Below are 27,909 nucleotides of genomic sequence, written 5' to 3'. Positions count from 1 at the left end.
TAGCCTTGAGATACGCGTCGAGCCAATAGCAGCTGAGATTCTCGTGTTTTATTTCGATTTTTCATTCTTTTTATTTGGCGCTCAAAGGTTTCCCGAAAGTTTCCGCACGATAGGTTCAAGCAAAAATATTTGCTTAAATACAACCCATTACGTCAGGTTTTGCATTCGAACGGCTCTCACAACCTTGATGAGAAACGCACACCGGAACTCTTGAAACGACACTCATGGCTGGCACACTTCCCTTTCCAGAGAATCATCCCCAAGGTTCCACTTTTTACAAGAAAAAAGGAGGAACAACATCATGTGAAGTGATAGTCATTCGACACCCAGCAAGGCAAAGGGGCAAACCGTCACTTGTTTAATTTTGCTGTATCTACATCCCGTTCAAGGTGCTGGGTACTTTCCCTTACGCAGTACACAAACGTAACGGTAAATCAAATGTGATTAAATTTAAGTTACATTTTCCTTTAATCGTTTCTGCCTCGCTTTTGACGACGTCTGCTTCCACTCGTTGAAGGTTCCGGGTTGAATTGCCCGTCATTACGCAACCGACGGCGAATTTCTTCTGGGTCCATATCCCAATAGCGGACAACACCGCCTGAAATTTGTGAAGTTGAAAGCTCCGCTTCGTCATTATTGTTCTCTTCCGTTTCTCTCCTAAAACGGCCTCTGCTAGAAGGTAGTAGTTAAATGGTGACATCATGAATCTTGGCGATTGACGCACGTGTGGAGCATCAGCATGGAATACCTGGTTGATTGCAGTTGTTCAGGCGACCGAGAAGTAGAGCGATCACGCTTCCTTTTCTTCTTTTTGATTTTGTGCGTTGTTGCTGTTGCTGATCTCTGCGCGAGTAAACGCGGTTGCTAGGAGGGCTTCTTTGTTTGAGGGCCTTACCACGTGACGCTGAAGAGCTAGCTTCGTTTCGCTCCACCTCTTCTTCACGGTCCTCTTCGGATTCTGACAACGTAATCACCACGGGGGAAGACTGACGGACAACTTCTACGATCTCAACATCTCCGTCCTCCTCTTCATCCTCATCCGATGGTCTTCGTGCTGCATTTGAATGTCCCTGAACTGCCGAATAACTTTGTCCATCGTCTATCATCGCAGCTGAAGAAGAACCGCGACCAATTCCACTGGGTCCAGGTTGAGGGGACGGGGGTAACGGAATATCAAGAGGGGCCTCGATAGAAAATTTCGTTATCCAAGTTGGAACACAAAAATTAGATTTAGCGAAATTACCACACGATGTTGTTCATTACTGAATGGTCGAGTGCCCGGCACGTCTTCATCACTAGATTCGCTGACGGCCACTTCTTCTTGTTGCAAATTGTTTCTCGGTTGGTAGTCAGCATTTTCGTCGAACCCGTACATATCGTACGGTGAGCGAGCGAACTGGAAGAACTCGTGAATGAAATGTTCAGTATATGCGCCGATGTAAGATTGAATAGCTTCACGAAAAGCTCTACTTCGAATATGAAGTTGGGTGATAAGTCTGAGAATCAGTTGTAAAACGTATGAAAGTCGATTCTCGTGGTTGACCAACAAAACATTCAATTCTCGGTTTAGCCAGGGCACAAGTCGATGTGTCATGGCAGGATTTAGTTGAAAGAATTCGGGGGTTGTTTCGCGATAGCGGCCGGTGATATCTGACAGTGGACGAACCCACAGATCTCTTTGATATGCTCGACGGCGAAAGGTACTCGTCCCAGTTAATCGACTTCTCGTGGGACGACGCTCAGTTGCATGTGGTAGCACACCTTCTTGTGCAAATTGCCTCATTGCGTAAAGTCTTTCCAGTGCTAACATTCTCCTTCTATCTGCAGTGACTGTTGTCCTATTATCAAAACCAATGTTTAACTCTGTTAAAATGAACTTTCTTGGGAGAGGGGGTTGCTTCTTGCTTAAATGTTTACCTGTAACGGAAAGGGTGATGAAGCAATTCATCAAAAAGATCAGGTTCTTGAGGTTCTACCAATGGTATTTTATGCTCATCATATTCATGATTTGGTCTCACATTATGAATGATAGAAGTGAATGCCTGTTTACACAGCGGGCATTCTGGTTTCACCTAAAAATGAGAGAAAAATATATAAGCATTTAACATATTGTTCATCTAATTATGGAGACTCATTTAATACCTTGGACCATTCTAGTAGGCAAGTAAAGCAAAACTCATGAAGGCAGTTATTAGTGTAGGACTTGTTTTCATGCCGTCCAAGACATATGGAACAGGATGAGTCTGGTGAAGATCTGCCTGAGTCTGGGGAAGATGGACAGGAAGCTGAAGGCTTTTTTGATTTGTCTATTTTTTCTAAAATCTTGCGTTTTTTTGGGACCCCACGTCTGGCATTTGAGTTCGAAGACATAACCGATTATAGAACTGTGAGAACCTGAAATGTATGGCTCGCGTCAGTTGACAGGGAAAAATTCAATGGGTTACTTGCCGAATTAGAAACCAGGATACTACATAAACCATATTTAAGATATCATAACAAGTTAACTAAACCCTTAACGCATTTGTTGATTAAGTTTCGTGCTAGAGCGTAAATACACAATACAGTTATGATTTCAGAATTACACAATGAGAGAAAGAAAAATGAGGCAGAACGTTGCCATTCGTTGAATTTGGACGTCTTAATTTCGTAAATTAATGAAAAAACACAAGATATAAAAAAAAAGTACAAATTAGTCTTTTTTAATTTTTTAAACTAAGACAATACTTTCTGCAGACAAAATCAATTACTATTTGATATAATGCTGAAATCTCGTTCTAATCTGGCATTGTTCTAGTGTCAACGGCAGAAGAATTGGTCTGCCTACGTGGTTCCTGTTCAAATTTAAATTTTGTTTGGTTGATCATTTAATTTGTGATGATTTGATGACTCATTGCTGGTTCTCAAATTCTTTTACTCGATTCCACCTGCCTTAATCAGTGTCTATCAAATTTGACTTACCTTTTTGAGAAATTCCAGTTCCACTATAAAAGTTTTTACAAGTGTAAGACACCCATGCGAATCGTTCATTCAAGTAGTCTATCCTGTCGAGAGTTGTGACGTAATTGCATAAAACATGCACTGAAGTAGACTCAGTGTCAGTTTTCTTACCAACTCATATGAAACACAAAATCAGTTTTTCTGCTTCTAACCAGCAAAATTAACCTGTCTGCTAAATTTGATTGACGGGATCGCCACCGACTCGAAGGCAGGTATGACCTTCACGCTTATTAAACGTAAAATAACTTTTCACTTAGGCGTTGGGCATGCTTAGAATAAGTAATAGCAAAATTACAGTAATAAAGAACAGAAAAAGAATAGAAAATCCTGGGATTCAAAGAGGTGTACTGAGCGAAGCACGTTAACCCGATCTAGAAATTAGAAACGAGCCAGCGACCATGAAAATGTTGGAAACATGCAAGTGTGAAACCAAGGTTGAATACTTTTTTTATGAGAAATTTGATTGGTTTGTCCCAGGTGAGTGTAACATTCTTTTGTTGTTCAACGGATTTGGTTTTTGATTGCTTTAATACGAACCTATTCCATTCAGACAGTTAGCCACAGAATTAGAATAATCATTAGGTAAACCGGCAAAATGAGGATTGCAAAATTCAGAGCCATCGCTTAGTATTACTCTCCGAGCATTAGTATAACCCGGACTTGTCGATCGGATAGGCTTGGGCACATCCAACAAGTAAAATGCCCACGTACTTTCTCGCGCCAATGAAGACGATTCTTTTTGGTTCGTTGGTTGGTTAATTGCTGCCAGTCTTTCATTTTTATCCTTCAGTTCTTCAAAGGCGGAATTCGATCGTTTAGCTGCAAGCAAGCCAGGAAGGGCAAGTCGGTTGCCTGTATGTGTGGATGAATTCCAGGGCGGGCGGTTATCTATAGAATAGTTTTTAAATGGATTCCTTTGCGCCGAGAGAGTAGGGTACATTGCGGATGATCTAATGGGGTAATAACATCGCTTATAACAAATTAAGGGGACAGAATACATAAGTTGGTTCGATACAAGATTGCAACCGGCAGATGTTCTCCCAAGGGTGGGAGATCGGACGGGCTTTGAAGACATGGCACAAGTGGAATTTCTGAAGTAATTTACTATCCGTACCGTCCGTGGACAGGGCGTTTACAACTGAGACGTCTCAGTAGTACGACTGTAACTGTAAACAGACCAGACGCAACGGGAAGCAGGCTGAAAATGCTAGGCAATTTTACAACAGATGACAATTTCATATCTAAAGGTAGTTGGCAGCTGGGCTGGACTAACAAGGCTGTCGCTTGTTACACAGATGGTTAAACGGTAGTCAAACAGGTGATCAAATTTTCGGGTAGGAATCGGAGTAGAAATCGGGGCAAACGGGGCAGAAAGCGATGTAATGGGAATTTGAAAATGGGTTTTGTAACCGGTTTTTATTTTTCCTCGTACCAACTTATAAACGAAAGCCAACCCGATAGTCCATGGGCAGAAAAATAGACGCTTCGAAAATCAACACAACCCAATCTATCGGTAAACACCCGGTTCACGCGGAACCGATCCCTACAAGCTACAATACATTATACTTTACTTATACATCACCGATTCAGATTCACTTTTTTTTTCACTTCTTTTTTTATTTTTATTTTCCTTGTGACCTCGAAATTATGGTTTACATTTACTTTATTTAATTTTGAAATATTTAATATTTTTTTTTTACAACTTACAAGTCACAAGTTGCTATTTGTTTTATGTGGCAGTTACGCAAAAAGAAAGCAGACAAATTTTGATTTTCCACAATAATTTCTTCCTCTAGCTGTCACGTGTTGGACAACTTTTCTTGTGTTTTTCGTCATTGTTGATTTTGGGATTTTAAAAATGGTACGTCGATTATCCTGACTTGTACATGCATTCTACTTATTAATTTTCTGTTAATTAGCTACGTAGACAAGCTCGATTGCGCCGTGAATATTTATATCGGAAATCGCTAGAGGGACGTCAGAAAGCCATCCAAGACAAGAAAGATCGCTTGAGACAGGCCCTTGAAGGTTAGTTTTTATGCCACTTTATAAAACCAACCATTAATAACAAAATTATAATAATAATTTGGCAGAGGGAAGACCTATTGACACGGATCTAAAGAAGCAGGCTATTGAACTTCAAAAATCATTAGAATGGGAAGATGCTGGGCCAGAAAGAGCAGCCCTTTTGGGTGGAACCGATACAGGTTTGTTTCCTGTTTTTGTGTGTACATGTGTACCTCCATTGAATAAAGAACTGAATTTTTTTGTGCAGGTGGTGGAGGTACATCTCACATGGATGATGAATATCGCTGGGCTGGGGTAGAGGACCCCAAAATTATGATAACAACTTCCCATGATCCTTCCTCTCGTTTAAAGATGTTTGTCAAAGTACATAGACACTTATTTTAAAATTAAGTTCCAGTAATTCACTTATTTTATGTTGTTAATATTGCAGGAACTCAAGCTGGTCTTCCCGAATTCACAGAGGCTTAATCGTGGCAATTATGAAATGAAACAACTTTTGGATGCATGCAGGGCTAATAGTGTTACTGATTTCATTGTCGTTCATGAACATCGAGGTCAGCCAAACGCCATCATAATCAGCCATTTACCTTATGGTCCTACGGCGTACTTCAACGTTTCCGATGTGGTGATGCGTCACGATATTCCTGACATTGGGCCCATGTCCGAGCAGTATCCTCATCTCATATTTCACAACATGAAAACGCCATTGGGACAGCGAGTCATGAACATTCTAAAGTACGAAGTGTCCTTTTAAAATTTTAACTAGCCGTTTGAAGAAATAATTTGTTTATTTGAAATTTACAGGTATCTTTTCCCTGTTCCGAAAGAAGACAGTAAACGAGTTATTACGTTCGCCAATCATGATGATTTCATTTCATATCGGCATCACACTTACAAAAAAGGCGAGGCAGGCAAAGGCATTGAACTAAAGGAAGTTGGCCCCCGTTTCCAATTGCGACGTAAAATATTGGTTTTTCAGTTTTTTTTTACTATGTTGACCGACCTTTTGTTTTCCATAGTATATGATTTGAAATTGGGAACTATCGACCAGGCTGATGCGGCTGACACGGAATGGGCATACAGGCCATACATGAACACGACGAAGAAGAGAAGATTTCTTTCAGATGACGATGGTTGGAAAGCTTGATTGAACTTGATTTATAAATTTAAAAATGAAATAAGTACACGCGGTGAAAAAGATTGGTGCGTTCATAATGGTCATTTTAATAACTCATGTGACTAGCACAAGAACTTATGAATAGTATGTGAACTGACAGATGTTTTAAGAAGTAGGTAAATTTGGACTATTCGCCCAGATTAAGAGTAGGAAACAGTGTAGAGAAGACAATTTAAATTCAAGTTCTTTTATCTTCGTAGCGAAAAAAAAAATATATAATTGGGCGTTTCAAGATGATTCCACTCCATCACGAGAAAATCACAAGATAGTGCACTGTGGGAATAGAATTAGCTCATTAAAATGTTCACTATAAAATCAAACTATCTCAATTACATCTTTCTTTTTTGATGACTGAGGCGGCGGCGAGCGCTGACCTGTAGCTGGTGACTGTTGCGAGGAAGCTGCTGAAGTTTCTCTTTCGACTGTCTCGGCCTCAGCCTCGGCCGCATGCCTCTCTTCTAGTTGCAACTGACGAGCCAACTCCAAACTGTTCAGTTGAGAAAACAAATTCTATAATATAGTTCCCTTCAACTCTTATTATAATCGTCTGTGACTTACTCTCTCTGTTCCTGGGAGGTCCTTTCATTTTCGGTTAATGTTTTAGCAACATCCTCTCCTACATCCCCGACGACTTCTTCTTGAACAGCTGCTGGCTGGTCTTGCTGTTGCTGCTCCTCTTGGAGAGACAAGGCCACTAAGAAGCTAAACCAAAAGGATTTCAAGAACACATTAAACCCGGCTCCACATTAAATACACACAAAAAAACAGTATTTGAGACTACTCATGGTCAATCTGTTGCTCGGCGGTCAGTTGAGCAGAAGCATTCGGAGAGGCTGATTCGCCGCTTGGTGCGAGTTCAGGTTTAGGTGGCACTGTGCGGAAATGACTATCAACAAACTGACCATCTCCATCGATGCTGCAAAGTGTTTCCCATACGACACTGGGTTCACCGAGAAATCCTTGGTCTGTAACCAGCTGCAACAATTCCTTTTGGTGCTGTAACATGGTAATTGTTTTAAAGTTAGCATAATTGTAGCAACCAGCGCACTGAACTAAAAATACCTTATAGATCGTACTGAAATGGTTGTTACGGAAAAGCACACCAATCTCATCATCTTCCATTGAGGTAATAAGCTCGCTAAGTCCATGATAAGTCAGCTGGGAAGCGCTTCGCTCCAAAAAATTTTCAATAACCAAGGCTTCAAGTACAGCATTCTCGTCGTTGGAACACTTTTGACTGATGACCTTTTCAACCAGCTGATTATATCCGGCTTGACCTGATAAAAAACACGATTGAATCATTTGTAATTTGAAACAGAACATACAACGAAAATTGCAAAAATGAACTTACCGACAGCCGAGACTACTTCTGGTGCCTGAGGATCGACCAGCCAACCGTGAAAAAGGGGAACACGAAGCAAGTCAAAAATGATGCATTCGGGCGTGTACTCGAAGTCACGAACGCCAGTAAACTTGACATTGACATCCAAACCGGTCTGCAGCTTGGGCAGGACAGCCATGGCGTCATGCATGTTCTGTTCATAATTAAGTCGTACCTCCCCACTCAAGTTCTTAGGAACACTTTCCAACATCGCATCACCAATGTGCTCCATCAGTTTGGCGGCAGCAACGATTTCGGAATGAGCTGGAAGAGTGATCTGGCGTCGTAGCAACAGAACATTGATGATTGCAACCAGCGGGCAAGGACCGTTCTCGTTTTGTGTTACAATTCCTACGTTCTTGTCCTTAAACTGTATGTTTTTGATATGATGAAGCATATCAGCAGGCGGAGTGGTATTCACTTTAGCGGAAGGCGAAGTTGTAGCAATAGGTAGTGTTGATGGAGGTGTGGGACTTCTAACTTCAACATCATGGTTTACTGGCGGATCTTCCATTTCACTCGTTGTCACAATTTCTGAATAGATAGCCTCTTCTACCGGATTGCAGGACTGAACTGGCTCTTCACTTACAGGTTTTTCAGCTATCTCTTCCTTTCTTATCTCGAGGGGTTCTGTGGGTTGATTGATATGGTTATCTTCTTTATCTACCTCTACATTTGAGGAAACCGTTGGTTCTTTTTCAATATCTTTTTCGGATTCCGTTTCGGTCGAACATTGGGCTGCATTAATCTCAATCTCAGGAATGGGATTTTCTTGTTCTCGTTCCGCTTGCAAATCAGAAACGTTTTCTACTTCCAATACTGCCTCTATTACTTGGGTCGGCTTGTCATGATTCTCCAAAACAATATCTTGATCCGTTTCATGGTTTCCATCAGTATAAGTTTCTTGGAATGGAATATTTTTCTGTTCCTCAGGTTCCTGTTCGGATACTTCTTTACTTTCTGTAGCGTTAGCCTCTGTATGGCATGCATCGTCTCCTCTCTGCTCAATTTCCTGGAATGATAGTTCTGATAATTTCTGTTCAATGCCTTCTATTTCTTCTTCAAAGTTTTCCTGATCTTCAGTTGACTGTTTACTTTCAACCATCCGGATTTCTTCTTTAAGAATTTCTGTCTGCTCAACCATATGTAGTTCTTGTTGTCCAGTACATGCTCTGCCATCATTGCCATCATCACCATCCCCATCTTCTTTTCCCATAAGGTTCCCTTGAGGCTTTTCTTCTGTCTCCTGGTGGTCAATCTGTTTGTCATGGGTTGGTGCATCTTCTACCAGTTTGTTTCCCTGTTTTGGAATTTCTTCCTGTTGGCCAGTAGATGATGTGCCATCATCACCATCAGCATCTTTTTTTTCCATAATGTTCTCTTCAGGTTTTTCACTGGTCTCCTGGTGGCCAATATGTATGTCAGCTGATGCTTCCATTTCAACCAAGTTTGTTTCATCTTTAGTCACTTCTTTGTTATTCATGTTTTTTTCTTCAAGTTGATCAATACACACCTTGCCATCATTTTCACCTTCTGTTTCTGCTTTCAACTGGCTCTTTTCAATGCTTTCTTCTTCTGTGTTCTTATTGTGCTGTGCTGGTGATGCTACATTTTCAGCCATAGAGAATTCTTGTTCAGAGATTTTTTCTTGTTCAATCTTTTCAGTATTTTGGTTATCTGCAGATGTTCTACTATCATTTCCAAGATCTCCTTCTCCATCATCTGTCATGAGCAGGTTTTTTTCAATGCTTACTTCTCTGTCTTCACAGTTCAGCTGCTCATCTGTTGATTGTACATTTTTAGCCCTATTGGCTTCTGCTTCTTCTGTCATCTCTTTATCAACCTTGTCAATGACTTGTTCTCTAGGAGAGGAATTGTCAAATTCAAGGTGTTCTGGGCGGGGCTGTTCTTTGACTTCTACTTGAGGAGCTGTTTGTTCTACTTCTTTTGCATTTTCAGAACTTTGACTCTCTGACTGTACTACCCAATTAGGTGAAGTCGAGGTGACATGTTCCATGGCTTGAAAGGATAACTCGACTTTTAGTCGTGCCTATTGAAATTCAAAACAAGGTTAAGTAACTTGAATGTCATGTGCTTTCAAACTAGTTTTCAGATTTGTTACTTAGATGAGAGACCAAATATTGTGAAACACTATCGAAGAGACGATTCTGAGCGTAGGGCGAGGAGCTGAAACACCACAAATTTATCTCAAATGGGCGATTTTAATGCAGTACACACTAACGTCCATGGAATTTCTCTACTCCCATAAGGTCTTTACCTTGGCAGCTGATGAATCAGATACCAGCGTTGACAGTCAGAATTAAAACTCTGTTTTTTCTTAACCAAGGAGAAATGAGACAAAAAAATTAATATTTTTCAGTAAATTTGAGATGGAATCATATATTTCAATTCCGAGTGTTATTTTCAAGATTTTAAAATAAAACAAATCGTGAATTCGGTGTCAAATAAAGCCAAGAAATTTCGGGTGTAGGTGGCGCAACTGTGTTAAACGTTGTTTTCATTTTCAACTTTTTTTTATCGAGTTTTGACATTGAATTGATTCCGCAAATCCACATGTCCTTATGATTCCTTTCACTTTCTTGTATGGCTTGCATCTACAGTAGCTTGCTTAAATCATGCGTTGATATTTAGACCCAACCTTTTACGAGTTTTTCTTAAGCAATATCAATGGCTTTTCTGTCGAGACGATCCGTAGCATGTGAAAGTAATAGGCATTCATATCAGGATCTGTCGTTAGCACACTCGCAGCTTTTGTTAAGTGACAGCCACAGTAGCACTGATTCTCCAATCAGTCATGATGCTGAACAATGCCCACAGAACAAAACAGAAAAAACAAAGAGCCCCAGAAGATGGAGACAGAGTGAAAACCAAGCTCATCAGTATGTGGAACAATGTCCGCTACAGTTGGAACTTCAAGAGTAAAGCTCATTTTGCAAAGGATTCTCCCATCTGGTTACTTGGCCGAATTTATCACCAATCACTCAAGACTGATGATAGCACAAGTTTACCTACAAACAATTTTGAGGCTCTAAAGAATGATTTCTACTCAAGGATCTGGTAAATTACATTTTAGTTTGTTATCTACTTTTATTATTACTAATTTTGATTATCTAGGTTGACTTACCGCAAAGAATTTCCTGTTTTAAATGGTTCCTATTACACTAGTGATTGTGGCTGGGGCTGCATGCTTCGAAGTGGACAAATGTTGTTGGCCCAGGCTCTAGTCTGTCATTTCTTGGGCCGTGACTGGAGGTGGAATGAAAATGGAGCACAGGAACAGCAGACTCTACAAGAGTCTCTCCATAGAATGATTATTCAATGGTTTGGAGATAAACCTTCCCCAGCATGTCCACTGTCCATTCATCAAATGGTCTCACAAGGTCACATATCAGCAGGGAAAAGACCAGGAGACTGGTACGGACCATCATCTGTATCTTACATAATCAAGTAATTTTTTTTGTAAAGTCTACCCCTAGTTTGGATACCTTTGAACAGTCAACACAATTTATGTTGTAGGCAAATTTTAGAAAGAGCCACAGACACCTACCCTGAGCTTGATACATTGAGAGTTTATGTTGCTCAGGATTGCACAGGTATTGATGTCATAAATTGGAATTCAAGTCAGGTTCCAAGAAACTATTGTTCCTGCAGTTTATTTAGACGATGTCAAGCAATCCTGTTCAAAAACATGCAATTATGAGTACGACGACGCCGAATATGAAATGATCGATGATCAATGGAAGTCGCTGGTGCTTCTCATCCCTCTACGATTAGGCGGAGAACGGATGAATCCTACTTATGATTCTTGTCTTAAGGTTCTTCACCCAATATTTTATCCCATGTACCCGTATTACAGTTATTAACTCGATCGTATTTTTAGGGCCTTTTGTCGCTGGAACAGTGCATTGGCATAATAGGCGGTAAACCGAAGCACTCTCAATACTTTATCGGTTGGCAAGGTACATTGACAACAACTCTTTCCATTATTTTTTGTTGGAAAGGCTAAATCATTCTGCTTGTTCAAATAGATGATTATCTCATTCATTTGGATCCACACCATTGCCAAGAAATGGTAGACGTGCTCATCCCTAATTTTCAACTAAAATCTTTTCATTGTCACGAACTTCGTAAAACTTCCTTGAAGCAAGTCGATCCTTCCTGTTGCGTTGGATTCTACCTACGATCTCAGAGAGACTTTGAAGAGTTCCGTCGCAACGTCCAGCATTATCTTGTGCCGACACAGAACAAGGGTGACTACCCAATCTTTGTATTCAGTAACGGAAGTAGTCCCCACCTTGACGACGCTTGGTTCCACCAAGATGAGGACAGTCTATCTCCAGCAGCAAGTCAGCCGTCAAGTAGCGGTCCAGCTACCGTTGGCGATAACTATCTTGACGATTTTGAATTCCTCTGAAATTCTTTGGACACGAGACAAACATTTTGAAACCACGTTGTATCTTGACAGTACCACCAGATTCTTGTAACTGCCTACTTATTATCTAACTAAGATCGGACCTTTATTCCTTCACCCTATTGTACAGAATATCGAATACAACGTCTACGTTGAAAACATTAACCACGAGTGCCGAAACAAACCAAGTTTGTACGCATCGAAGAAATAAAATAAAAAATTCTTTAGTCTGCTTCAAGTGCAGTGAAGCTTCTCGGACTGGAACGGGGTGTTCGTAGAGGGCTACCAATGCTGAAAACTTCTTCAATAGAAACAGAACCGAATGGAATGAAGAGATCGGATGATACTTGCTCCTCGTACACTTCAGATTGGGAACAAGTCGCTGTGAATTCGTAAGAATGTTGTTCCTGTCCTTCGATGGAAGGTGCAATTACATCTGAATAGAACTGCTCTTCATACGTGTCTTCAGTGGATGTAAAACCAGGACCCAAGACATCAGAAGATGGCTGCTCATCGTCCACAGACTGGTTAGAAACTGTGGTCATCGTTACTGGTGAATTGTCGAGTGCTGGTTTTGTCCGTCTTAAAGAACTCCTCCTTGTTGGCTGATTATGATTCTCATGGATCCTCTCTGTTAAATGGAATACTTTAAAGATGAAGAAGCACAAAAATAATTGAAAAATTGGTGAACCTATTCCACATTCTTGGCTACTGTTCATTAACTGTCTGCTATGACTTTTCGGCCAGACAGTGAACAGTTCAGGATCGGCAAAAGGAACAGATTTTTCACAAATTTGGCACGGTTCTCCTCCTTGAATAGTCCGCAAAACGAAAGCTCCAATGGGACCACCAACTCTTGTCGGAACGTGAAGATTACGAGCATTTTCACAGCAGCCACTTAGCCGGGCATGCCGAACGCCATCAATGAAGAAGGTCAGACTAAAAGTGAATCCCGGCTGACGTCGGGATACGATGGCAAAATCTTCTCCAATATGTAAATCTGCTGCAAACACGAGAGCGTTTGCGCCACCTAGTGGTTGCTGTTCTATTCGGATGTTATGCATCCGGCTGCTGGCGGATGGGATGGCCGTCTTATTGCAACTTCCTGGTCGTGGCTTGGATGGATTACCGGTGAACTGAAACCACAAAACACATCTAGGAGCTTTAGGTTGCTTAGGTTGTGAATGATTAACATTCAAGTGTTTCCGGTCCGGATATGTGCTTGGACGATTGAAGGCCACTACCGTCGGATTGCAGGTACTAGACGGAACAAATTTACGCCACCAGGCGTAATGAGCACTTCGCTGTTGAAGCCACTCTTCCACGTGATCAATCTAAACAGATTACATAGAGTGCACCGAGTGTTTTAGCTGAAATTTGACTTGAAAACTCACCTCGTTGACAGGTTTATTATTACGGATTGTGATTTTGACTGCTGGAGTTGTTGTTTGAGATTTTTTCTTGATTTTCTTCTTATTATTCTTACCCCTCTTGCTGTTGTAGGTTGCAGATGTCGGTTTCGACGGTGTGCCGTTGATCTGGTCGACAAGTAACGAAGCAAAACTAACTGTCAAACTCTCGACTGGCTGACGATAGGAACTAATGGCGCTTCTGGTCCGCCGTGAAGAGGATTTGACGATTGGCCGAATTCGATGAACTGGCGAAGATTCAGACGTCGAAGTGTGATTCATCTCCCGCTGAAGATGAACCCAACGTTCCACTAGATCGGACGGTGTCGTTGTCCTGGGCGATGAAGACGAGATGGGAGGGTCGTCCTTCATACCAAAATGCCAGCCCCCACAACGAAATGGACAAGACACAAAGGGTTCACGTCTCTTTGTCAACTAGGTAACAAACCTTAGACATCCAAAGTTTCCTAGGTTTTAGTCACACACAGTAGACGGGTTGTTTAATCGATGGCTACGATCTAAGCCCATTTTATTCTAGTTTCGTTACAGTCGCAATCGGTCATGAAGAGCGTGACGTTGAAATCTGGAAAAGTTGCATTACCCTGTCACAATTTTCCGAATGATTTGCGAGAATGAAAACCTGCTTCATTCTGCGAAATGCAGCGAAAATCAGCTAATAAATTCAAGCCAGTTGACGTTTTTTTTTTAAATGATGCCAATGCAATATTATTGTGACGCTATTGTTTGATCGATACGTGCGCAATCACGGCGATCAAATCAGTAGACACGGACTTCTGTACATCATCCATCAACGTTGCAAACTTTTCTTTGCATGCTTATCGAATAACTGTGCCGACTTTACACAGTTTTGAACTAGAAGATTCTTGGAATGGAAATTGGAACAAGGATAACTCTAAAGTCTTTATTCAGCACCTCTCAGATACTTAGAAATCGCTATGAATTTGGTGTCCCTTGTTCGGTTATGGAACTGTTGAAGAGGATGTCATCAATTGCGATCGCATCTTCAGAATTTCCGCCACAATAACCGTAAAATATCAGCTGTAAAAGTACGTTGAATAATAATTCAAAAGACTCTTTTAGGATTTTGAGAACACTTTCGATAAATCGATGGCTTACCGTCAAGTTTGTTGGTGTCGAGATAGGGAAGGAAGAAGAGGCTGTACGCCACTCGACATTCACTGAAGTGGAATAGCTGGACAATGCCAACAAAGTTGTTTCAACATTGTCAATGGCCAGCACGAGCTGTACAATAAAGAAGTATAGGTACACGTTTCGATAGTGCAATCAATGCCCCATAGTTGAAAATAATTATGGTTTTTATTATTAATCATACGTCTAGTGTGTTGCCACCGGTGTACTTGGATCGAATCCAGAACTTGAACGAGATTGCATCACCGGGAAATGCTGTGAACGTTACGGTACGCAAAATGAGGAGGCCAGGAGCCAGTTGGCTGTCCCTTGTAGCTCGTAAATATTTGCTGCCCATTGACGGAGTAGGTGGAGGATAATTAACCTCCGTCGGAGTAGAAAAATCCTCAACGTTCCAGTAAACACTGGTTGGGGAAGTATCGATCCATGGATCAGGTGAGCCACTTTCAAAGTCGTTGTTTACTGAAGTCCTCGTTAGTTTAGTTTTGATATCAACTAATGAAACACTTAGCCTGGTGTTTTGTCTAGAAACTGGAACATGATTGCTCCAGCAAACGGCAATCGTGGTGACAGCCAAGAACAAACGAAACGAATTGCTCATGTTTGAGTATTAAAAGTGACCATCAATTTTACAAAGCTAACTATTGCGGTTGTGTCACTTGGAGATACCATGATGCGTTATCATCGCTTAACAAACTGCATTAACTTATCAGGAGGGCGAGACTAGTACTATAGCAGAGCGACTGTTTATTTTCTGGAGATTGTTTAAAGTACGCAAATGCTTTTGGGGGCATTTTATTGCTTTCCGTTCTCTGCCATGAAGTTTAATTATACTCAGTCATACTCATATCAGAACGGAGATGAGCTGGGCAACAGGCCCGTACCTGCTGCCCAGCTCTACTACACCGTTCCTACTGTTCGCTTTTTCGTTGCAGCTCTCTAATTCGCAGCTTTCCCGTGTTACCGTTCTATTTGCTTACAATGCGATGATGTAACACCTTTCAAATTCATTTTCTTGTTTATTTTTACTTTTCTTTCTGCTTTTATTCTAACGCGACAAAGACAGCGATACATGACTATTACTTGGTTTCATTCAGTATAGAAAACAAAGTAGAACAAAATTTGTGTTTACTGCAAATGAGTATTGCGTGAACCTTCAACAGCTATGACAGGTAGCCTACTCAGTCCATGGTCGGAGCTAAGCTATGAGGCTGGGCTCAATACCCTTTGCATTAGGTCACACAACCATGTCGAATTATCTTGTTTGGCTTGTTTCCAGCTATCCGTCCCCATCACTTCAGTTGGAAATCGCCGGAAAAAATCCAGTGCCAACTTTTTCAAATGACTCGCCGGATGTTGATCGGTAAGCAGAAGCAAATCTAAGCAACTTTCTGGAGATATCCGACGAATTAAATTATTTTCACATTCAGTTTTCAGCTGATCGAGCAAATATTTATCAGCGGCAGCCAACAAACCAGTGGCCATCTTATCCATCGTTTCAAGTGACAATCGTCCAGTGTAAATGAAACGGAGAACTTCTTGAAAGACGTCAGGTTCGATATCATCTACTTGTACGTGATTAGATAACTTCTCTTTGGTTTCATGGACAAACATGGCAGCAAATACTTTGCTTTTTGATGCCAAGATGCTCTTATGTGCTTGAAAAGGACGACCGTTGACGTCAAGCGTGACATCATTTAAGGCTTTGCTCTCAAACAGTTGTTCCATTTGAGTTCGTAGCAATTGATCACCTTCACTAAAAGGCAAGTCGGATACTTCTGCAGCTTTGACTCCCGATTTTGTCCCTTTATAAATTAGAAGTTCAATTTTACAGTAAACAATGAGACTTTTATCCATTTGCAAGCAATCGGACTCTCGTATCACATTTTTGTTTAGCAAATAAATGGTGGAAGAAACTGAAATGGAAGTGGGGATTAGTAAAAAGAAAACTTGTTTGAACAATTCTTGACGAGTTTTGTCAATAATCGCAAATGTCACGTGAACTGGATTGTTAGTGGGACTTTTGCCTGAGGCGCTCTTGCAACGATGCAGGTAAATTCTTATGTTTTGGCCTTCGTCCCTCAGATCTAATCTCCACACGTAATCGATGTTGTCTTTAGTTGAAAAGAGGGAAGACGAACATGGATTAATCCATTTTTCGGAGGAGTGCAGAAACGCCAACTGTTGAATGTTCCATTCAAAATCAGTTGTAACTAGTTCACAAGCTGTTTGGCACCAATTTTCGGACAACGGTTTAAAACTGAACCGACTCATTTTGGATTTGATTCACCTGTGAAAAGCTGGCGACGCAATCCTTGACTGACGCGGACTGACGGAAGATGGACGACGATACATCCAAGGGCGACTTTCGAATGGACAACGTTCGTTTTCTATGAAGACATTTAAGAATTGACCTTGGTAATTCCCTCTCTCCCAACAGAATTCCTTTGTTAACTTAACTTCCAGGAACGCTATAATGGCGTTAGGTATTTATTTCTTTGAAGCAAGTAGTATTGGACAACAAAACTCATAAAGACAATATTATACGCTACGATCAACGTGCGATATAATTGTATCGCTTATTTACGTACTTAATATAGAACCCGTCGTTGTTGATGCAGTTATACTGCTGGTAGCAATTGTCGTTTCTCCTGTTGTTAAAGTTGTTTTAAGTGCATCAGTATAGGCCTACTCCGTTGTAGGTTCGTTGGTATACAAATCCGTTGCATTTTCATGGGTAGTTGTCGGTTCTTCTGTTGTAGGAGTTGTTGTAGGTGCGGATGAAGCCGTTGGTGTTGTAGTGCCTACAGTTGTTGGTGCTGTACTAACAGTTGTCGTTTCGCCCGGTGTAAAAGTTGGGGTCCTATCCGTCGACGTTGTTGTTTCACCTGTAATGGTCAATGAGATATCGTCGATGGCGACAGCATCTTCAACATTTGTACCACAATAAGCGTAAAACACCACCTGCCCACCAATTCGGCACTCGATTAACGGGCGTAATCCAAATAATGTTATTGAATACCTGAACCTACCTGTATTTCAATGTCCCCTCCGATCGTTGTTGAAATTAGTGGAATACTTAGATTTTGCCAATCTCGATTGTTGATGTCCGCATATTCATGCAAACTGCCAAATAGATCTTCCTTTCCATCTGTGGCTATGTATACCTGAAGAGTTAACAAGTTGAAAGAAACAATTGAATTGCGAAATAGTATGTGTCCTCTACGTTGATCACCTCAAGGTTTGTGTATTGTGACCATTTGGAGCGTATCCAGAACGAGAAGGAAAGGATGGCAGAACTCACACCAGGTGTGGCTATAATTACTGGGCTGCGTAAAATGGCTACACCGAATGATAAGGAGGCACCACGATCGACGCGGAGATAACTTGAGCCATTCAAAGGTGTAGGAGCAGCATTGTCCGATTCCCAAGGTGAGTTTGTGTTCTCAATTTTCCATTTTGCACTTCTCCGCGACGCCTCCACCCATGGGGCTATTGTACCATTTTCGAAATCAATATTAAAACCAGGAATGGGCGAAAATGGAGTTTCAGTCGTAAATGTAGTTGGAGTAGGTTCTGTAGTTGTATTCGATATTGTGTCGTTAAAATATTCTATATCCATTGTCCATTCCTCTGAATTAACTGGCACAATAGTAGTTGTAATCAACACCCACAACAAGCCTACTAAGAACAGAATAAAGTGCTGGTCCATTCTTTTCCAACTGTTTCCAACAAAATATTTGGAAGGGATAGAGAAACGTTGAAAACCATAGATCGAGTTAACTCGACTAAAACACGGCTTTTCTCGCATGGTACCTCAAGAATTAGATGGATGATAAAAATCCTAAAATGAAGGACTGCAAGATATGGACCTATCAGTGGTTTGCGATAAATGGGTTTTGATAAACCGTAACATTTCTCGTTGACAACAATCTCCCTTTTTTGTTACAATGTCATCTCTGAAATTAACTATATACTTTTGCTTGTGTGCTTGTCAACAATCATACGTTTAGGTAAAAGTTCATTTACCCTGTTAACAAACAAATGTGACCTTGCCTTTTGTGTTCTGAGAATTGTGCGCACGAGAAGGTTAAAGTCTAATGTTCATTTGTAAAGAAGAAAGAAAAATTCGAACGAGAAGAGGAAGGTAATATAGGTGACGCGGCTCATCAGAGAAATTCCGTGTGCGGCATTTGGTTGGGATGGGATCGTAAAATGAAGTGGTACGAAAAAACTTAACGCCGCAATAGTGCCGCGATATCTTGTGGACCGAAAATGATTAGGCTTCTATTAAATGACGCGAAAAATGTTATAAACAATGGTGATTTATCAAGCTAAACAATGACATTGTTATTACCCGACAAACAACTAAAGTGTGGATCAGAAAACAACCAGCGAAAGTAAGATTAGGCAACTGATTGAGCGATAAGCTCGCAGTGTATGTAAGATACAAATCTCAGAGTTAATTGTTTATAGCCATCACTTTTTATTTTATTCAATTTTTTTTTCGCCACACTAAAACTGATTATACTTTCTTTGTTTATAGATTACAATAGTCAGCAGCGATCCACTCACTTCAACAGTTGCACAGACACGACGTGTTCTTCCAGTGAAATGCGTCCTGCTATACGATAATCAGTCAGTGATTGTGTCAGGTATCCGTATTTTTTATGGCAAATTTTTGATCCAATCCAACCAATAAGTAAACAGAAAATTGCAGTCAGTTACTCAGTTTAGCCTATCGCCTGCGTTACAACTGCCGTTAAACGGAAAACTGAAGATTACTTAATTGTATTGAATCTGCTCGATCACCGTTTAATTCTTCGCAAAATCATTCGTAGATAACCTTAAAATCTGATAGCAGTCATGGATGTATGCTCCCCCTTTGCAATTATCCAACTGTTTAAAAATCCTTTTAATCAATTTCTCGAACCGGATATCCTTGGTATGTAGTCACGCGCTTGTGCCGACATTGATAATCTGTGAAGGGTCTGTCATTGTTATCATCGCTTGAACGGCTTGATGCAATCTTTCTGAAAAAGTAGATCAACTTATAGTGTCACTAGGACTTTCGTCTGTTTACTTTTGACCCGTCCCAAGTCAACAACTCTTGAAGCCATTATTCTTTTGATTGTTGTGAACAAGCAAAAGTGTCGCGTGAGAATTCGTGATAATGCATCATTCGTTCCTGTTTTCAGCGTTCTTCTTCTTTTTGCCGGTTCTATCTGTTGACAGATCGTTAATTATTCAAGCCAATTGTTTGCATGATTCATGCGATCGGACAGTCGGAAGAACAGTGACGAAATTGAATGAAATTTCAAATCTTGACAATGATTTCGAAAATGCTGTAGTTGATCCGTGGATTGAACAAACAGAGGCAAGTGTTAAATGGAAAATTGAGAACAAAACATCACCTTGGCAAATGGATAACGCAGCACCTACACCGTTGAATGGTGTAAATTATCTTCGTGTCGATCGTGGGACATCTTTATCATTCAGCATAGCTATTCTACGCAGCCCACCTTTTAAAATTCTACCTGGTAATGATAACGCGATCTTCTCCTTCTCTTTTTGGATCCGTTCCAAATGGCCACAATTCACAAACCTTGAGGTAATTGCGATTCGTTACAACTTGGAATAACTCAATTTATCATTTGCCCTATTTAGTTGTACCTGGCAAAAGAGGAAAACGAAAGCCTTCTTCTAAGTTTGTACAATTATTCCGATACCAACAATTTTGCATGGCAATCTCAATTGGTTTCGCTAACAGATGAAACATCGTCCACTTTGACGGTAACAGCACTATAGTTCTCTTTTTCTAACCGTTTTTATTTCATCATTGCGAAATTTCGTTCAAACAGTTGGTGTTTTACGCTTATTGTGGATTAGACATGGAAGACGCTGTTGCTATTGACGATCTCCGATTCATCACGCCATCTACCACGTCGAATCCGTCATCATCGTCAACCGAATCCACAGCTGTAACAGACTTTGTAACTACCGAAACTAGCAAGGATACCACTGACGTAACAGATGTGTCCACCACAAGTACCCCGCTCAAAACAACTTCGGGACCGGAAGAGCAAACGACAACCACCACCAGCACGTCAGATTGCTCAAGTTATTTCGAAAGGGATACTGGAATGACTTGTTGGACGTTGAAGGGAAAATGCTATTGCTTCCTCAGGAATAATACCGTAAGTTAAACTCTTCATAATGCTACTCCATTTATTTTAAGTTTGATTCAATAGGCTGGGTTGAGTTGGGTGAATGCGGATGCTTTCTGCAAAAGCGGAAACATGACGCTAGTCAGCCTTGAAACTGAAGAAGAAGACGAACTGATCTACAACCACGTTAAAACTATACCAGGTAAACTAAACTACTCTTTCACGTTTTAGGATTTTTCAAATTTATTTTCGTTTTGCAAACAAATTTAGAAATGTCCAATGCAAAGTACTGGAGTTCAGGGAAATATTCGGTAGATCAAGATCATTTTTGGGAATGGGCATCTACAGAACCCTTCCAGCCCTTCACATACACCAATTGGAGTCCTGGGGAACCTGATGAAAATAGTTTTGGACACTGTGTTTATCTTGATTTCAAGAATAATTTTAGTAGTGGTTACTGGGAAGATTTATTATGCACCTACCCAAGAAGATTCATCTGTGAATCAATCAGCTAAAGTTGTTGCTCATCTGTAATTGATCTATAACTAATTTAATTTGTCTCTGAACACTCACTTCATTGCCTTGTGTAAAATTGAGGTATGTATACTAGAATCCTGCTACTCCTGTTAACCAAAAATACATTGTGTGTCAGACTTAGAGTCCCTGATTTGACCGGAATTAAAGGGAAAGCTAAGTAAATATATCGCTTTGCTAAGGACAATCACGTGGCTTTGCCGAAATAAACTTTAGGGTAGTGGTAACACAAATCTGAAGGCTGGCAGCTTTTGAAAAATAAAATTATACTTCGACGTGAGATGAGGAAATGCTTATCTCACCTCCTTCATGACCTTTTTGATTTAGGATTACGCATGCACAAAGACATAATAGAAGGCCGAAGATCGTGCACCGTCTTATCGTAGCGCTTGGTAAGATTACAGCGCACCTAGCGCCTGATTTCTATCCAATTTCTCAAGTTGTACACTTTACTGTCTAATTAATATTTACGAGGTATTAGATAAGTAAACGCTGCGGAATCCAATGTTTAGCGAGGCGTGCGCCGGTGGCTTGGTGCGTGAGCGTGAGTGCACGATTTTTTTTTTTTTAAATAAAACTAGTTTTTTGGCAACATTGTATAGATTGGCAGACGCATTTTTTAGAAATTCTGATGTAAAGTTAGTAGCGAACGAAGAGCCGGAAATCTCGTGGTAGATTGAAGTACACCTTTCGTTGGATTTTATCTTTTCTATAGGTAATTTTATAAAGACATCGTTTTTATTTCTTTCATTTAGTAGACAGCAATTGACTAGTTTCGAGAATCTATTTAGATATTCTTTTTTTAGCTTCTATTTGTCTTGTTATTGTGTCAAAATCGGAAATTGCCGACTTTGCAACAAATGAAAGTTTTCATCTGTTTTGTATGTATGTCGTAAGCCTTCACCAGTGTAAGCGCATGTTTGCGATGATCAAATGTCAGATAAATAATAAATTATTCAATGCAAGATAGTTCATTACCATCAAAGCATTTAATAATTATTTGCTCCCTTCTTCAACCTATTTCTAGTTAGAAATGGTGGAACCAGTTCCTGAATCCATCGACTTTTCTCAAGAAGAGGCAAAAATTTTGGAATATTGGAAGAAAATTGATGCATTTAAAACAAGTTTGAAATTGTCGAAAGGAAAACCAAGGTAATAAACAATGATAACATTTGACATTATTTTACCATTACCGTTAATGAATTGTTTGCTGTTATAAACATTAAAGATATACCTTTTATGATGGTCCTCCATTTGCTACTGGTCTTCCTCATTATGGACACATTTTGGCCGGAACAATTAAAGATATTGTAACACGGTACGCCCACCAGAATGGCTTTCATGTTGAGAGGCGCTTTGGGTGGGACACACATGGCCTTCCTGTTGAATATGAAATTGACAAATCTCTTGGGATCAAAGGCCCAGAAGATGTTATGAAGATGGGAATAGCAAACTACAATGCAGAGTGCAGAAAAATTGTCATGCGCTACGCAGAAGATTGGGAGACGATTGTAAACAGAATGGGACGATGGATTGGTATTATATGTTTTTTCAGTTATTTCTACTTTGAGTGATCTAACAATATTTTTCTGGTTAGATTTCGAAAACGATTACAAAACTCTATATCCATGGTTCATGGAATCAATCTGGTGGGTTTTCAAGCAACTATTTGAAAAAGGACTGGTCTACCGTGGTTTCAAGGTGATGCCTTTTTCAACTGCTTGTAGTACTCCACTATCCAATTTTGAATCAGGTCAAAATTACAAGGAAGTAGTAGATCCAGCAGGTAATCTCAAAATTGTTTTGTTTTTGTATGTTTCACTCAGATATTTTACGTGTTCTCGAAATTCAGTGATTGTTAGTTTCCCGCTGGATGACGAGCCCGGAGTGTCAATTCTTGCATGGACTACCACTCCATGGACACTGCCCAGTAATTTAGCACTCTGTGTTAATGCCGCAATGGACTACGTTAGAGTCAAAGGTTTGTTGCTTTTTGTTTTAAGTAAAATTTAAAAACTTATACGTCTAACATTCACAACAGAAAAGGCAACAGAAAAAGTTTATATCATGATGGAAGCTCGTCTCAGTGCATTGTTCAAATCCGAGGAGGAATACGAAATTCTTGATCGTTTCAAAGGAGAAACTCTTAAAGGGAAAACTTACCTGCCGCTATTCCCTTACTATGCCAACGTAATCACCAGTCACAATTTTATCTAATGATATTGGAATCCAAATCGGTTTTATCTTGCAATAGTTGAAGACTTCCGGCTCGGGTGCATTTAGAGTGTTAACAGACTCGTACGTAACTGAGGAATCGGGTACTGGCATCGTTCATCAAGCTCCCTATTTTGGTGAGGACGATTACCGCGTCTGTTTGGCAGCCGGCATCATTTCACGAGACCAGGACATGATTTGCCCTGTGGATGACGGAGGACGCTTCATTTTACCAGTGTCCGATTTCGCTGGTCAACACGTAAAAGACGCCGATAAAAACATTATTAAAATGTTGAAAGATTGCGGTCGGCTAGTGAACGCTGGCACTATCAAACATAGTTATCCATTCTGCTGGCGATCCGAGACCCCACTCATTTATCGCGCCGTTCCTTCTTGGTTTATCCGCGTGGAGCAAATGTCCCAACAGCTATTGGACAATAACCAGAAAACCTATTGGTTAGCTTAAAATCAAAAGTTTTTGTTAACTTAAACTGATTACAAGTTTTGATATAGGGTGCCAGATTTTGTTAAAGAAAAGCGTTTCGGTAATTGGTTGCGGGACGCAAGGGATTGGGCCGTCAGTCGCAACCGTTACTGGGGTACACCTATTCCCATATGGACGTCAGAAGATGGTGAAGAAGTGGTGTGTGTTGGATCCATTGCCGAACTGAAAGAGCTCACTGGTATTGAACTGACTGATCTCCATCGTGAAAACGTTGATGGACTCACCATTCCGTCCAAGATTGCTGGCCGACCGCCATTGCGGCGTGTTTCCGAGGTTTTTGACTGTTGGTTCGAATCGGGATCTATGCCTTACGCTCAGGTCCACTACCCGTTTGAAAACAGGAAGGAATTTGAAGATTGTTTCCCAGCTGATTTCATTGCGGAAGGCATCGATCAAACCCGCGGATGGTACAATTGTTTGGTAGAACTTGGTGAACACAATGTAAAAATGACAAATTTTTTTTTCCGATTTTCAGGTTTTACACTTTGCTGGTTTTGTCAACGGCCCTGTTTAACAAGCCACCATTCAAGAATCTGATTGTAAATGGTTTGGTGTTAGCCTCTGACGGCCAGAAAATGTCAAAGAAGAAGAAAAACTATCCTGATCCAATGCTGGTATGTTGGATACAATTTCTAAAAAATGGAGTTGCGTAACGAAGCATTTTTGCTTTCAGGTTGTGAATAAATTTGGAGCTGATGCTCTTCGTCTTTACCTGATCAACTCACCTGTGGTTCGTGCTGAAAACCTACGATTTAAAGAGGAAGGAGTTCGAGATATTATCAAGGATGTTTTTCTTCCTTGGTACAACGCCTATCGCTTCTTCGTCCAAAATCTAGAACGACTCGAACGCGTAAGTCTTTCACGTGTTTCTTAATACGGCGCCGAGAAATTATACTTTTTATTTGGCTACAGGAAGATGGAATCAAGTTCGTTTATGAAGAAGAGTCGTCAAATTTATCAACAAATATAATGGATCGTTGGATCATTTCCTATACTCAATCCTTGCTGTTGTTCGTTCACCAAGAAATGGCTGCTTATCGATTGTACACTGTCGTTCCCCGTCTTGTCCGGTTCGTCGATTATTTGACCAACTGGTACGTGCGGATGAACCGTAAACGTCTAAAGGTACACGCAGATTTCTTATTTTTATTACAATATGTTTGCTACATGAATGTTTGTTTGGCTGAATAGGGAGATGGCGGTAAAGATGATTGCCACCACGCTTTGCAAACACTTTTTAGTGTCCTGTTCTCCATGATTCGTGTTATGGCCCCTTTTACGCCGTTCCTCACCGAATTGATGTACCGCAATTTACGTCATTTGGTAGCTAACCAGAAAGCCGGAACGACGGAATCTGTTCACTTCTTGTCTACTCCTGAATCAAAGTAATATTTCATTTCTTGTTCTTGTTTCCTAAGCTTTGACGATTTTTCTTCTAGGAAACACTTAATTGACACTAAAATCGAAAATGCCGTGAGTCGGATGCAGGTAGTGATTGAATTGGGACGCGTCCTTCGCGATCGTCGAACACTTCCCATTAAAGTAAGTTTGTGTTCCAGTTATTTGTCTCGGTCATTTATCGATTATCAATTTCAATTTGATCGATAGTATCCTTTACCCGAAGTGATTGTTATCCTTCGTGAGCAAGAATCGTTGGATGAATTGAGGACGATGGAAAAATATATTCTAGAAGAATTGAATGTCCGTGCACTCAAGTTGACGACTGATAAAGACAGTTTTGGAGTCAGTCTACGTGCTGAGCCGGATCATCGCATTGGAGCGCGTCTTAAAGGCCAGTTTAAGGCTGTCATGGCTGCCATCAAAGTACTCATATTTTTAATATACCCGAGGATGTCTGCTAAATTGTTGTGTGTCATTAGAATTTAACTGATGAGCAACTGCAAAAATTCCTAGCCGATGGACAACTTGATGTACTGGGTAACGTCATGGGTCCAGAGGACTTGCGCCTTTTCTACCAGTTCACTGGAGATCGAGCCGTAGAATTGGCCCAGCAGTACGAGACTCAAGCAGAAAAAGACGTATGAATACTTTTTAGCAATATGTTTTACTTCGTGAAAAATGTTTTTAAAACATGAATTGGGGGACAAAACAGGTGCTGGTCTTGTTGAATGTGGTCCAGGACCAGAGCATGAAGGACGAAGGTTTGGCACGAGAAGCCATTAATTTAGTCCAAAAACTACGCAAAGAGGCTCATGTAACGCCTTCTGATGCCGTCACAGTCTACTATGAGGTAGAGATTAGTACCGATTTAGAAAAATCGAGATTTAATAATTTAAATTTTACAGATTGTTCCTCCCACCGGTTATGTACCCGATGTTGTCAATACTTTTTCGGCTTACATTGAAGCCGCAATCAAAGTTCCATGGAGAGCTGTCGCAACCAACAAATCCAGTGCAAAAGTCCTAATCAATAAATCGCAAAAGGTAAAACAGACTTTTTCTTGTTTCCTGTTAACAACTTGAGATTGTAAAAAATTCCTTTTCAACCTACAGTTACAAGGTGCCGATTTAGTGCTAACTATTCAAGAAGGATTCACCGCTGACTGGGCAAAAACCGGTGCGCCACCGGCCAAAAAGGCTCATCTTTCCAATCCGGCGCCCATCGGCAGAGGCAAACCATCCGTGCCGTAATGACGCTCTATTTCTAATTAATTCTTGTTGGCAAAAGCTCATGGTTTAGTATCTATTTGCAGTTTTGTCAACCTATGCCTAGATGGCCTGAAACCTGGTTACGATATTGTTGGAAATTACGGAACGGTCCTGTTGTGCAATCCTGCTGGAGCATCCATGATCTCTTTTGAGAGACTGATGAATGAGGTATTTTTTTTAAACAAATTTATAATGAATAATTTGCTGAGCTTTTATTGTTGCCAGGTTGCTAGAGTTTTTGGTCTTCATGGTCGATCTTATATGTTAACAAATTCCGGAGTTACTCTTGACTCCACCGCTGATGTTTCCAAACTTGACGGCACCACATTGACTGTTGTTCCAGTTGTAGCTGCTGACGCAACTGCTCAGACACCATCCATTGATGGATCTACGTGCAGGTAGTCTCGATTCTAAAAGAACCGAATAACGTTATGGCTCAATCCTTTCTTTTGTTAGATTTGTTCATGTCAAGATAGATGGCAAAATGGGAACAGTCCTCTTGGAAAATCCTTCCGGATATAAACTTTTCGACTCCTCAAATGACATGGAGCGAAAAATCAGAGTTATGTTCGGAACTTCAAAGAAGCTGTCTGCGGATGAAAAGAAAATGCTGCCAGTGACATTTTCCGATGGATTAGACGGATTACATGCAAAAACCTTGTATTTAATTTGATTCTACCAAACAATATTGGTGATTTAGCAATAGCTTGACTTTTGTCACAGTTGTTGTGTATTGGGATAAACTGAGACAACATTAAAATACAGTAAATGGTCTCCCGGATTTGCATATGGTTTTCTCATAATTCGGCCCTCAAACTAGAACTGCACAAAATCCTAATTTATGTATTAGTTGACCATTTGTAACCTATTTAAAAGAAGATTTAAAATGGCGATAGTCATTTGTTTGGTCGGCGCTTGCTTCAAACACTAACAAGGAATCTAGCACACCGCTCCGTTCAGTTCCATTCCATACACTACAGAGAGCGCATCTCGAGTCGACATAATCGTGCAGTGTATCTCATCACTAATATCTAACTTCAATTTGGTAAGCAGGTTATCAATTATGATTTATTTTATATTTTGCCTCGGAAATTCAGTTCTTTTACTATTTTTGTTTCAATCCCGTAATTCTTCCAATGGATGAGTTTTTGGCTTGAGACTAATTTAACCAACAGTTAGATAATTATGGATGTTAAGTGCATTAGAAGATAACTGCAATCTGTAAA

General features: G+C 40.5%; 10 protein-coding genes across 14 annotated transcripts; 4 read left to right on the top strand and 6 right to left on the bottom strand.

Annotated features, from left to right (window-relative positions):
* Nucleotides 1-529: 529 nt before the first annotated feature.
* Nucleotides 530-2,595, bottom strand: LOC123466316 (E3 ubiquitin-protein ligase Topors-like). The gene is given in 5 exon segments (XM_045175437.1): nt 530-825; nt 828-1,184; nt 1,244-1,838; nt 1,918-2,072; nt 2,143-2,595. Coding segments are annotated over 5 exon segments (1,461 nt in total). The 5' UTR covers nt 2,371-2,595; the 3' UTR covers nt 530-699.
* Nucleotides 638-27,464, top strand: LOC116925385 (isoleucine--tRNA ligase, cytoplasmic). The gene is made up of 23 exons (XM_032932061.2): nt 638-648; nt 10,329-10,333; nt 21,954-22,010; nt 22,323-22,447; nt 22,524-22,831; nt 22,893-23,081; nt 23,148-23,276; nt 23,337-23,485; nt 23,550-23,965; nt 24,023-24,421; nt 24,490-24,628; nt 24,688-24,864; nt 24,927-25,139; nt 25,206-25,399; nt 25,454-25,556; nt 25,623-25,838; nt 25,895-26,053; nt 26,128-26,265; nt 26,321-26,458; nt 26,528-26,661; nt 26,728-26,851; nt 26,909-27,081; nt 27,140-27,464. The coding sequence occupies exons 4-23, from the start codon at nt 22,329-22,331 to the stop codon at nt 27,354-27,356; spliced, it is 3,834 nt and encodes a 1,277-aa protein (XP_032787952.2). The 5' UTR covers nt 638-648; nt 10,329-10,333; nt 21,954-22,010; nt 22,323-22,328; the 3' UTR covers nt 27,357-27,464.
* On the top strand, nt 4,749-6,225 carry LOC116925447 (U3 small nucleolar ribonucleoprotein protein IMP4). The gene is made up of 7 exons (XM_032932159.2): nt 4,749-4,858; nt 4,917-5,025; nt 5,091-5,204; nt 5,273-5,388; nt 5,456-5,760; nt 5,830-5,984; nt 6,045-6,225. Exons 1-7 carry the CDS (start codon nt 4,856-4,858, stop codon nt 6,170-6,172), a joined length of 930 nt encoding a protein of 309 aa, XP_032788050.1. The 5' UTR covers nt 4,749-4,855; the 3' UTR covers nt 6,173-6,225.
* On the bottom strand, nt 6,230-9,864 carry LOC123473865 (ubiquitin carboxyl-terminal hydrolase MINDY-1-like). Of its 2 annotated transcripts, none has more exons than XM_045175428.1 (7): nt 9,706-9,864; nt 7,554-9,633; nt 7,265-7,479; nt 6,984-7,198; nt 6,761-6,910; nt 6,536-6,689; nt 6,230-6,475 (listed from the first exon to the last, which is right to left on the bottom strand). In XM_045175428.1, exons 2-7 carry the CDS (start codon nt 9,598-9,600, stop codon nt 6,461-6,463), a joined length of 2,796 nt encoding a protein of 931 aa, XP_045031363.1. In that variant the 5' UTR covers nt 9,601-9,633; nt 9,706-9,864; the 3' UTR covers nt 6,230-6,460. The 2 variants fall into 2 exon arrangements, with proteins under 2 accessions (XP_045031363.1, XP_045031365.1); XM_045175430.1 differs by having other exon boundaries at nt 6,761-6,904; nt 9,706-9,863.
* Nucleotides 10,028-12,180, top strand: LOC123473867 (cysteine protease ATG4C-like). The gene is made up of 6 exons (XM_045175438.1): nt 10,028-10,661; nt 10,719-11,051; nt 11,121-11,197; nt 11,256-11,419; nt 11,485-11,563; nt 11,633-12,180. Exons 1-6 carry the CDS (start codon nt 10,399-10,401, stop codon nt 12,016-12,018), a joined length of 1,302 nt encoding a protein of 433 aa, XP_045031373.1. The 5' UTR covers nt 10,028-10,398; the 3' UTR covers nt 12,019-12,180.
* Nucleotides 12,100-14,181, bottom strand: LOC123473866. Of its 2 annotated transcripts, XM_045175436.1 has the most exons (3): nt 13,410-14,181; nt 12,707-13,349; nt 12,100-12,646 (listed from the first exon to the last, which is right to left on the bottom strand). In XM_045175436.1, the coding sequence occupies exons 1-3, from the start codon at nt 13,794-13,796 to the stop codon at nt 12,240-12,242; spliced, it is 1,437 nt and encodes a 478-aa protein (XP_045031371.1). In that variant the 5' UTR covers nt 13,797-14,181; the 3' UTR covers nt 12,100-12,239. The 2 variants fall into 2 exon arrangements, with proteins under 2 accessions (XP_045031371.1, XP_045031370.1); XM_045175435.1 differs by having other exon boundaries at nt 12,100-13,349.
* Nucleotides 14,333-15,388, bottom strand: LOC116925453. The gene is made up of 3 exons (XM_032932167.2): nt 14,779-15,388; nt 14,562-14,687; nt 14,333-14,483 (listed from the first exon to the last, which is right to left on the bottom strand). Exons 1-3 carry the CDS (start codon nt 15,193-15,195, stop codon nt 14,379-14,381), a joined length of 648 nt encoding a protein of 215 aa, XP_032788058.2. The 5' UTR covers nt 15,196-15,388; the 3' UTR covers nt 14,333-14,378.
* Nucleotides 15,553-16,868, bottom strand: LOC123473746 (speckle-type POZ protein B-like). Its single transcript, XM_045175061.1, has one exon. It carries the CDS (start codon nt 16,866-16,868, stop codon nt 15,798-15,800), a length of 1,071 nt encoding a protein of 356 aa, XP_045030996.1. The 3' UTR covers nt 15,553-15,797.
* On the bottom strand, nt 17,071-18,427 carry LOC116925446 (countin-like protein). Of its 2 annotated transcripts, none has more exons than XM_032932158.2 (3): nt 17,830-18,427; nt 17,627-17,761; nt 17,071-17,558 (listed from the first exon to the last, which is right to left on the bottom strand). In XM_032932158.2, exons 1-3 carry the CDS (start codon nt 18,403-18,405, stop codon nt 17,283-17,285), a joined length of 987 nt encoding a protein of 328 aa, XP_032788049.2. In that variant the 5' UTR covers nt 18,406-18,427; the 3' UTR covers nt 17,071-17,282. The 2 variants fall into 2 exon arrangements, with proteins under 2 accessions (XP_032788049.2, XP_045031381.1); XM_045175446.1 differs by having other exon boundaries at nt 17,071-17,482.
* LOC123466317 (C-type lectin domain family 10 member A-like) lies at nt 18,691-21,420 on the top strand. Of its 2 annotated transcripts, XM_045175440.1 has the most exons (7): nt 18,697-18,994; nt 19,141-19,249; nt 19,946-20,205; nt 20,262-20,387; nt 20,456-20,791; nt 20,846-20,963; nt 21,032-21,420. In XM_045175440.1, the coding sequence occupies exons 3-7, from the start codon at nt 20,017-20,019 to the stop codon at nt 21,274-21,276; spliced, it is 1,014 nt and encodes a 337-aa protein (XP_045031375.1). In that variant the 5' UTR covers nt 18,697-18,994; nt 19,141-19,249; nt 19,946-20,016; the 3' UTR covers nt 21,277-21,420. The 2 variants fall into 2 exon arrangements, with proteins under 2 accessions (XP_045031374.1, XP_045031375.1); XM_045175439.1 differs by having other exon boundaries at nt 18,691-18,994; nt 19,141-20,205.
* Nucleotides 27,465-27,909: the final 445 nt, after the last annotated feature.

This window comes from Daphnia magna, linkage group LG6 (genome assembly GCF_020631705.1).
Source record: "Daphnia magna isolate NIES linkage group LG6, ASM2063170v1.1, whole genome shotgun sequence".
Taxonomy (NCBI): Eukaryota; Metazoa; Arthropoda; class Branchiopoda; order Diplostraca; family Daphniidae; genus Daphnia; species Daphnia magna.
Note: the sequence above shows the minus strand (reverse complement) of the source record. Positions and strands in the feature narration are given on the sequence as shown.